This window comes from Syzygium oleosum, unplaced genomic scaffold, assembly GCF_021117445.2.
Source record: "Syzygium oleosum isolate NSW1041296 unplaced genomic scaffold, Sole_v2.1 Sole_v2.14, whole genome shotgun sequence".
In the NCBI taxonomy this organism is placed as follows: Eukaryota; Viridiplantae; Streptophyta; class Magnoliopsida; order Myrtales; family Myrtaceae; genus Syzygium; species Syzygium oleosum.
This window is the reverse complement of record NW_026607498.1, coordinates 7,376,326-7,387,323: the sequence shown is the minus strand read 5'-3', so window position 1 is coordinate 7,387,323 and position 10,998 is coordinate 7,376,326. Positions and strand designations below refer to the sequence as shown.

At 38.7% G+C, this 10,998-nt stretch overlaps 1 protein-coding gene across 1 annotated transcript; it reads left to right on the top strand.

Annotated features, from left to right (window-relative positions):
• The first annotated feature begins 7,175 nt into the window (after positions 1–7,175).
• LOC115691259 (transcription factor MYC2-like) lies at positions 7,176–8,692 on the top strand. Its single transcript, XM_030617853.2, has one exon. It carries the CDS (start codon positions 7,206–7,208, stop codon positions 8,520–8,522), a length of 1,317 nt encoding a protein of 438 aa, XP_030473713.2. The 5' UTR covers positions 7,176–7,205; the 3' UTR covers positions 8,523–8,692.
• Positions 8,693–10,998: the final 2,306 nt, after the last annotated feature.

Sequence of the window (10,998 nt, the reverse complement as noted above, 5' to 3'; positions counted from 1 at the left end):
GCACAATTGTAAAAGATTTAGGACTGAAATGGCAAAAAAAAAAAAGTTTAGGACTGAATTGGCACAATTGCATAAGGTTTAGGATTTTTTTGGTAATTTTCCCACCTGAATTTGTCACGTCCTCGAGGGTTTCAACAATGGAGGATCTTGACCAAATATGCTCATTCTACCCGAAAACATAATAGGAAAAGCTCTTGACTTAGAAAAGACTCTTGCATTGCACCCAAACCAATCAAAGCCAAGATCATATGAGATCTATTTGTAAGGTCCACATGATCGGCATGTATGATGGACACGGTCTATGGACTATAATCTGTGTAAGAATTTATGAATTTGCCTCTGGGATTATACATTTCCTAGCAAAAATACGAGCTCCCCCATGCTAGAATTTGAGTGTAAATTTGATCTTCTTGATTCCTACATATACTCGCTAACCAATTGACACACTAGTTTGCTTCTCCATGACTCCAACACAAAATTATCATATCATCATTAGACCATGTAAACCAAGTCCATCCAAATCGTTGATCATATGGGACCTACATAGTCTTAGTCTCGATGATCTTGATCCATATAGTCTAAAGACTATGCAAACAACTTTTCAAACACACTTCAAAAATCAATGAAAAACCCTAGGGAAGCGTCACCTTTGCATCGAATAGTTAAGAGTGCATTTGTTTGGGAGAAATATTCATGATAAAGAAAAATACTTTCCAAGAAATCATTTATCCAGATAATGGTTACTTTTCCTTTATATGGTGATATGTGACTGAAAACATTTTTTAGTAGTTAGATCTCATTTAACAAATGAATTCAATCTCATGATTTTATCCCAGGCAAAAAAAAATTCGAATTTTTAAATTATTTTTTATGTTCTTCTTTTCTTTTTTCATTTTATCTTTCTTCCTTTTTCTTTTTTTTTTCTTTCTTTTCTTTTCCTTCTTCCTCCTCCGTCGGTCGTCGGTCGTCGGGCCTTGACGACGGCCACAACAAGCCCCTAGCAAGAGCTGACCAAACCGACCTCAGGCAAGGCCGAACTTGCAGGGTTCTGGTGAGCACGGCCTTGCCCGAGGCCAGCCCTCGTCGGCCTATGCATGTGGCCATTTGTCGAGGCCCGGCGACCGGCAGAGGAGGAAGAAGGAAAAGAAAAAAAATATTAGAAAATTCAAGAGGAGCAATTCTGAAAAGAATTTTCACTTTCTTAAATTTAAGAATTCATTTATCTAATTTTATGTATGAATTTTTTCCTTGACCGGAAAGTATTTTATGCTTACTAATCATTTTCGGCAAATCAAACGGATGAAAGTTCGGAAATCTAATGCGGGGAAAACATTTTTGCTCGAACAGATGCACCCTAATATTTCATTTCATTCCATTCCTTTACGTAATTGATCCAGCATATGTTGTGTGCCACGCCTCACGTCGTTGTCTGGGGCCTTCCTTTGATGGGACCGATCCTAAAAAGGCCAACGTTCACCAACAAAAAGAGCGTGATAGCAAGCAAAGTTCATGGACGCGAATGGAAAGGACCCGGGCGTGCGAGTACAAGGTTTCCAATGCACCCATCCCATGTGGTGTCCTGTGGCATTGCTTGGCCCAATCTACCAAGCCTAGATCGAACCCACGTGAATGCGAGGAGGCCATTCATCGTGGACCATAGATTGTCGGGTTAACCGCACTTTCCTGAAAGTATGCAATCCCCACATGCCTCGTCCCAGAACAAGGAAGACAACATAGTACCCAGGAGACATTTTACATGTGCGTATCCGATCGCTCATCAACTACGAACGACAGCAACTTCTGGCCCAATTCGCGTCCTGATCCGCTGAACATAGAGGATGGTGTCCCCGTTTTCAAAAGGGGGATAATCGTACGATGTGACTCATAATCAACATGATTCACTGTGGCTGAGTAAGTTGTCAACTGAAATAACTAATCGATGTTACCAACGATCTTCTTAACAAGTACTGTTTTGATACTGTTGGGGCACGAGTTTTACAGATCTAAGCTTGTTGATTCGTGGACTCCACGGTTCGTAATATGAACCCGGAAGAGAAAAAGAAGTTTCCTCGACATTTGTCCTGGGAGATGAAAATGAAAATGGCTTAGTTTTCATCTATTTAGTGATTAGGGAAAGTGATTTCCTTCTTTCTAGAAAAGAAAGTCTTTTTTTTTTCGATTTAAACTTGTTATTTTCGGTTGATGGAAAATATTTTCTGAAATCAATTAGTTTTTCGCCATCCAAACTCCGAAAAGTTTGAAAATAATTTTTCAACAACAGTTTTCCTTCAAACAAATGAGCCTTAAGTGATAATTCAGATCTTTCAAGGAAAGATAAGACGTAACTCAATTAGTGTTGATACCTAAATATATATAGAGATACTCTAGGACCTCACAAAGAGCTCATTGCTTGGACGATCATCCCACGCCCTGAGTGGCTCCACATTTCTAAGCTAAATTATTTATTAATGGCTTAAAGCCTGGGTAAAAGTTTGGCCTTGTTAGTCCAATTCGACCTATTATTAAAATTTAACTCTCCTATCATGATTCTTTGCGAGATCACATATCTATACTATTCATTAAGCAGATCCCAATAGTCATTTGGTCAATTGAATCTTAAACTATATGTGACCGCATAACACTATAGAGAAACAAAATCATAGTTTACAATAATCAAGATCTTGATCATGTAACCACTTATACTCGCACCTTCTAAATTGGAAATTCAAAATTATGGTAGAGTGTGGCCCAAATCTCTCAGCTTTCCCTTCGCAATGATTCAAACTATCCAAACGGGTCGGAATCTTTGAACATTATCTCTCTTTTTCTTTGTGCCATTTCAATTTATTTTTTCACTATTTCTCTGCACGTGCAACACGAGGCAACAAGTCCTTTGAAGTTGTCCTATGACCAGGTATTGAACTTTGAAATTCTTGTCAATGAACGAATTTTCTCCCTTTCTTTGTGTTATTTAGTTTCCCAACACCGGCCATTGTATTGACTGAAATCTGTTCTGACACTCCGTCTGCCATCCAAGGAGTTGTGTTCTGCTTCTAGGCTTTAGAATCCAAGGTCGGAAAGACAACTCTGCTTCCTTCTCCCAACTTCTCTCTCGTCCGTTTGGCTTTCGGGTCAAAATTGCACATTGAAGTCAAACAGTTTCCAGTTTTACAGTGTGAAATCTAGTAACGTCAAGAGTCGTGAACTATCCAAATATTGACCAGCCGCTTAGGACGGCATGGAAGATTTAACATAAACTCAACCTTGCCAATTTAGACAGGACAAATATCACAAAAAACCCTCAATTATGCCTATCGTGACATAAATACCCTCAACTTTGTTTTGTATAACGAAAAAATCCAAACTTATACATGTGTGATATATATACCCTCTATTTCAGTTTATATTGGTTACACTGGTATAAATTCAAAGTTTTTTATGATAAAAAAGATGTTTGGGGTAGGTTTTTTGTGACACAAAAAAAGTTTGGAGCATTTGTATCACAGTAGACATAATTTGGGGTTTTGTGTGGCATTAACCTATTTAGGTAAGATCACACTTGTGTTCTCATATTGTATTTTAAGTTGAGTCTTATTGAATTATACTTTTAATCGACAACAGTATGTATATTAAGTATAGGATTACATATGCACAAATTTGCGTCATATCATATTAGTTTCTTGTATCACGGTTGATGAATAAAGTTTTAACAAGTGTTTATAAAAATATATATAATTTTTTGAGATAATTGCGCACGAAAAGTGAAGAAAAATGAGCAAACAAGAAAGCAAAATGACAAGTCACCCTAGGAATAGACAAAGTTGTTTTTTTTTTGGTCGGGCTAGGAATAGATAAAGTGAACTTTCCTGTTTTTGTAGAAATGCTCAGAATAGAAGAAAGTGATTCACCTCGGCGAAGCGCCGGTTCAAAATTGTTAATCACTAGTTTAGAATGTATGCCATGTTTATTTATAGCACAATATTTTTGTTTCGTTTAGAATAATTGGGAAACATGGAAATTCAAAGAAGTCGGGGCCATAAATTAATTTAGTTAGATTGTTTGGATGAAGGAAGGGAGAAGAAAGAGGAGAGAAAATACCACAAAATTCATATTTTCTCTCCTATCTGTCTTCACACTAACTTTTCTATGTAGATTCCCATCCCCGATTCGCCTCATTTTCCAAAAATAGCATTAACCCTCTTTTTTTTATGTTAGAAGAGTGAGAAGGGGTGATCAATCGACCGCCTTCTTTTGGCGTTACTATAGAAGTTTCGTACCCATAATCGAAATGTTCAATATGAAACATAGTTAATATTCATTTTGAGAGAGCTTGTCATATCTGAATTATCGGATACGAGATAGGGTAATAAAAGAATGGTCAATACACTCGGTACACAAATCGAACCGATGTTACGGGTGAATTAGAATTTTTTGAAATCGAGGAGCGATTCGATTCGAGAACTTGAACACATAACCAAGGGTGTTCACAACACTAGAGGCTGTCAACAGACTGCCAATCATCTCGGTGTTCGAAGATAAGCATAAACGAGCTCTCGCAACTCAACAGTAAAAGTAACATCCTTAAGGAAACAAAATGTGAGAAGCGACAAGAACTTACGTAGGCTGTGTCCCACTAGAACAATTATTGGTCCAAAAGAAGAAAGACCTGCGACAAAGTCACACTCTCAATCACACCTTCGACACGTGGATGTTCATTTCTCAGTCTGGTCTACTCTAGTCTAGTGACAAAGAGGATTAGCCTCCATCTCTCGAATTTGCTGCACGTCGATTCCGCAACCTAATAACTGCAATTAAGCACATTAACTGTTGTCACGTGAACAATGTTACTGCTTTCATACGACGTTAACTCGATCTTCAAGGTTGAGAAAAATCGATTTTTGGTGGAAGAAAACCAAAACCCGAAAACTCGAAGTTGAATGAAATCCTTGAAGGGATTTTGATGGGGAAAATGGCCGGAATCATTCTAGAGCGAATGACGCAAAACGGGCGCATGCGATGCATCAGGATGAGTGAGATAGGTTCATTTCCCATGTTTAAGTCATTGTGATTTTGCTACGACATCGTGCTTGCCCCGCTCAGAAAACCAAAAAAAACTTGCCCGAAAGGTATTACTGCAAATAATTAAAACGTGGGGGCGACTAAGAGTCGCTTTCAGGAGCATCTACGTTAGGTGCCCTCACATCTCTTGCAAAGAATCATAAACAGATTCGTGTGAATATCGTCAAGGTTACGTTAGAATCACGAAGTTAATTGTCTGTCACGTTTGGATTAGTGAGTGCGCCTGAAAATGATTGGAAGTGGATCGTGCTTAATCGCTTCGGAAGCCACTGTTTTGGGTTTTGATTTGCAAGAGCGGATCGAGATCCTATTTACAAAACCGTATAGGCTCTAGAGCTAGCTAGGGATTTGCTTAATGGGTAATTCCTCGTTATCTCAAGTTAGTCTAGCTTCTCATTTATTGTTAAGGAAAGGGGTTAAAAATCCCAAATTGTGTTTACTGGGACGCATTCACTCTCAATTTTTTATTTTATGACATAAAAAATCCCAAATTATGTCAACTGTGACACATTGACCATAAACTTTAACTTGTACTTACGTGACGCATTTACCTTCCATCAAAATTTCATCAGTTAGCCAAAACAATGTCGTTTTCATTTTACTTAAGCCACTTGAGTATCATGTCAACACCATTTGCTTTTCCGGCATCCACAAGTAAACGTTTAGGATTTTTAAAATTACTTGTTAACGGAACCTTGACGGAGGGTATATATGTCACACAAGTAAACGTTTAGGATTTTTGGTGTTACGGAAAATTTTTTAGGGTAAATATGTCACAGTAGGCATAATTTGTGATTTTTGGTGGCTTTTGCCCTTATTGTTGTTACTGAATTTTGGATATTCAGGATCATGCGTTTTCTAGCTTGAGAGATTTTCTGATTAAAATGATACACGTTTGAATCAACAATCAAGTTTGACTACAAATTATGTGTTGTCGGTGCAAAAATTTCTTATATTCAAAAGTATTTGGATAGGTGCAGATGATACGATTGGCAAAATTGGATATAATGCCTAAACCCGTCCAAAACTTGACCAAAGTAAACGATTATGGGCTTTTCCTTCATGTATCCTTCTTTGGATGAACTTCCTCTAATAAAGCTTTTGATTGGTGGATTATAAGATATACCCACATACAAACTTAGCTAATTATAAACGTAAATGATGTCCATATTCAAAGCCCGCTATTCAAAAGACTAGTTTAGAACGACATGACGAACCCCTCTCTCTCTCTCAACCACAACAGTGAAGTTTGAAAAAATTGAGACCACAAGTTTGATGGTCATGTGACATGTTCGTATGATGCCAAAATTGAAACATGCATACTTGTTGAAAGATTCATTTGGTTATTTAGTTCATTCTTTTTACGGTCTGTGTAAAAAGAGCCAATCCCACCACCACGGCCATGGAGGCCGTTGGCTTCGAGTGACCATGGGTCGCGCGAGGCAAGCGACCCCAAACCTGAAGGTCATGAGCTCCATAGGTGCGAGTCCCAACCTCGGTGCAAAAGGATAAATAGAGCAGTACAATATGAGTAATTTCAATAATTGAAAATTACTTTTCTCATTTTCCGCCAATTGTATTGCTAAAAAAATGAGTAATTGAGAATGTTTTCATTATCAATATAAAATTGTATTTATATGTTTTTCTCAATGATAAAAACATTTTTCATTGATATACTATCCCGAGGAACACAAAAAATGGAATATTTTTTTGTTGTTAATTATTTGTGAAATAATAGGATCCTATTGGTATAAAGAGTTGGTCCACTATATTGTAGCAAACTTTCGTCAAGTCTTGAGTATGACCCACCTAATCAAATATCAACATATAATCTCTCAATTCACTCAGTATATCGATTTTGTGGATCCAATTTAGTATACCTAGCATTATTTAAAACTGTATAGGATAATGCAAAGTATACGAACGTTGGGCTACAAATCCGCACACTAAATAATAGGTCAAATGGTACTGTTTGTTGAATATAATCCACTCATTGAAAAGCTCAGTTAAAACCGTCCACATCGCTCGGTATACCAATTATATAGACCAATCTCAGGATACTTTGCTTCTGCCTATCTTCCTATAAAAGGGAGAAACCTTGGCTCTAGCTTAACAACTTGCTCCTCATGGAAGAACTCACATCTTGTGCTTCCTCCTTCTATCATAAAGCCTCACCCACTCTCCAGCAACTCGTCCACTTGATCCTCCAAACCCGACCTGAGAACTGGGTTTACTCCATCTTTTGGCGGCCCTCAAGAGACGACCACGGCCATCTCGTCCTCACCTGGGACGACGGCCATTTCCGAGGAACTACGAGAAATCCATTCACATCCAAGCTCACCACCAAAAGGGTGCTCAAAGAAGCCGAATGTCCGGATGGTGAGTTCGCTCAGGGCAGCGACATCGGCGACCCTGAATGGTACTACATCTTCTCCGTCACAAGGTCGTATTCGTCCGAGGACGGCATACTAGGAAGAGCATTTCGCTCAGGAGGTCACATCTGGTTGAGTGGTGAAAACCGCCATGAACTGGAGATGTATGGGTGTGATGAGAGGGTCAAAGAAGCAAGAATGCACGGAATCCAGAGCATAGTGTGCATATCAATCCCTAATGGTTCTGGAGTTCTTGAATTGGGCTCCTCAGAGATCATCAAAGAAGATAGAAGCTTGGTACATTTAGCCAAGTCCCTCTTCCCTTCTCATTTCTCGAACCCCCGAATCAATCCGCGTGGAGAGAACCCATCCAACGATGCCAAAGAAGAACCAGCACTCGTCGTTACGAGCAAGCGTCCATATGCTAAGGAAAGCTGTAGGAAGAAAATAGTGGACGAAGACGATAAGGAATCATCATTGTCGCCATCGCTGTCCGGCCCGTTGAGCCACGTGGAGGCAGAGCGGCAGCGGAGGGAGAAGATGAACCAGCGGTTCTACGCGCTCCGCTCCGTTGTCCCCAACGTGTCCAGAATGGACAAGGCGTCCCTCCTCGCCGATGCCGTCGACTACATCAAGGAACTCCGATCCCAGATCGCTGCGTTGGATTCCAAGCTCGCCAAGTCCGAGCTGCCGTCTCCAAAGCGCCTCAAGACAAATAGAGATGTCGCCTCCTTTGGCGACGCGAGTGAGACGACGTCACTGTCGAGCAGGAACAGCTCGATGACAGCCGCGACGACATTGGCCGTCCCGGGGCTGAGAGAGATGGCCGCAGTGGAGGTGAAGGTGGTGGGGCGGGAGGCCGTGGTCTGGGTCCGTAGCCCGAATCTGGAGCATCCGTGCGCGAGGTTGATGGACGTGCTCAAGGAATTGGGTTTGGTCGTCCAACACGCGAGCATGTCGTGTGTGAAGGGGATGATGGTTCAGGACGTGGTGATTAGGACTCCGGTCGACTGCTGGGTCAGCGACGAGTCCATCAGGGATGCTATTCGGGCTAAACTAGGCAAGGTGTGAATTTTTTTTTTTCCTTTTCTTTTCTGTAATAAAGGCCAGTTCTGACTTTTAGTAGTACGATGACAAAATCTTTTTCCTCGTTTTTTGATAGAGTAATATTCTGTATCTATGTTTTTAATGTGAACAAAAGATAATTACAATAGGAGCCCTCAAACTTACATCCATTTTATCAGTCAGTTTGAAAACTTTTCCTGATTTAACAAATTATTTAGCTGTCTTTCTTAAGAACTGTGTTTTCTTCTAACCATATTTGAGAGAAACTTTCTTGAATCAAGCTTGAAAACAGTAGATTACAAATACGTATAGACATTACTCGCATATAAATCGAACTCAATATAAACGTGGTGTAACTCAACAATCAGACAACTAATTAGAAGAAATTTTTTCCAATCAAGGACGGAGAAATGTATGACCTTTATCCGAAAAGTGCCATCAAGTGCTCAAATAACTCCAATTGGTCTTTTGTCACACACGCTCCTAGCCATGCAACAATATTTTACGCACAAATTGTTCATATGCGACTATGAAAAACTTTTGTCGTGTTATAACGATTTTAGATTCCTCGCTCTTTATTACCAAAGTTTCCAATGATCATGTATGAGACTTATCACTTAGTTTGCATAAATTCTTGTCAAAGTAGGATTGCACCATTTTGAAAGATTATAGAACTTATTTATTCATTTTGGAAAATTTTAGAATGAAATTATGTTATTTACACATTTTAAAGAAGTCGGCTATATGTAATGTAAAAAGTCATCACAAAATTTAGATTGGAAATATTATTGCCGTGAGAGAATTCAACTACCATTTGAGCTTTGTCCTTTTTTTATTGAATTGAGTATAGATTGCCAAATATAGAAATTCAACGACAAATGTGAAACTTGTTTCGATTTCCGTGATGAAAAGTACAATCTACCCTATTAGAGATGAGCGATTTTGGGTTCCATCTAGATTTTACCTAGAGCTTATTCATTGAAATAGATTCCTCATTTTTTGGAACCTGGAACCTACCCTGCATACCCCAAAATGTGGAATCTACCATATCATAGATTCTGAGGTCGGTTCCAGGGTCGACCGGGAACCAACCAATTTCCTTTTTTCTTTTTTTTGGCTTCATTTTTAGTTAAGCCTAATTTGTCGGTTGTTTTTTCAGATTTTGTCACAAAAAATGACTAAAATTACCTAGTTTTCTAGACTTCTTAAGTGCGCCACAACCCAACGAGGACTCGGTGGCTATATGCAGTTGTTGCTAGTCCATAGCTTTGCTTTGGCCTCAGCAAATCAATTCAGGTTTAAGTAGTTAAAGCTCAGCAACTAAGTGGGTTTTTACTGTAGTGAGTTCTTCTAGCTATTGGGTTTTGATTAAATTGAGATATCTGGAAAGCATTTTTGTAGTTGCATGATTCTCAAGTCTCAATATTGTTACTGTTTGCGATGTACTCGACTGAATTTTTCTTGGATACTACCAATAGCAATTCGGCCTCAATAAACATTGTTACCGTAAAGTTGATTGTAAACAACTTGCTGCTCTCAATAAGTAATACTATGAGATCACAGAATTACAAAGTGATGAGGTAAGAAAGCCAAAGTTACTCAACGGGATTGATATGCTCCAAAATACGTCTCAAATAATTTTCAAAGGTAAGATTTGTTGAGTTGGAATTTCTTTAACATTCGATAGCTTTTGTTGATAATTTTAGCAGGCACAAATTTTTCTAGGACTTATCGGTGTTTGAAACGGATACCGGTTTCTCTATTTATTTACTGAATTGCAAAATATCATAACAAATTATGAAATATCTAATTTGAATCACCCAAACTAAGCTATTTGTAACACTTTTATTTAGCCACATCTTCTTCATTTTTCACTACAAGTTTTAACCCCGATTTCATCATTGTTTCTAACCCCTAAATATTTATCATTATTTAACTCGTAGGAACTTGAGTCAAGTCTCCCAAGTTCACTTCCCTTCTTGATCGTATTACCCCACCACAAATTCTTCAAGCTTCAAAAAGAAATCTCTATATTTTTTCTTGCAAAGATAACAACCAACCCATTACCATCTTCAAACCTTCAACGTCAAAGTTTGTTTCAACTCACATCTTAATTTAAACCTCAAAATCCATTTCACCCATCAAAAGACAAGATTACCGTAGCAACATATAAATTGACACTTCCCGCCTCCAATCAAATTTGCAAGCTTTTCGTAAATGAATTGGCCATCTCCATTGAACGAATCTAGAATAGATCGTCCACAGTTGCCCTGTCCTTTCAGTAAGACAATCATTATGTACGACAAATCTTGTCACGATGGGATAATATCATCGTACGACAGTTAGGTGAGGACAAATATTTACTGGGTCGACGATGCATGCAACATTTCCGTTTCAGTTCATGATTACTTTTTCTTTTACGACCTGAGAAATTCTATTTTGAGACTTTATTCAAATTTAGATGGACGGTTATGAATGTAAA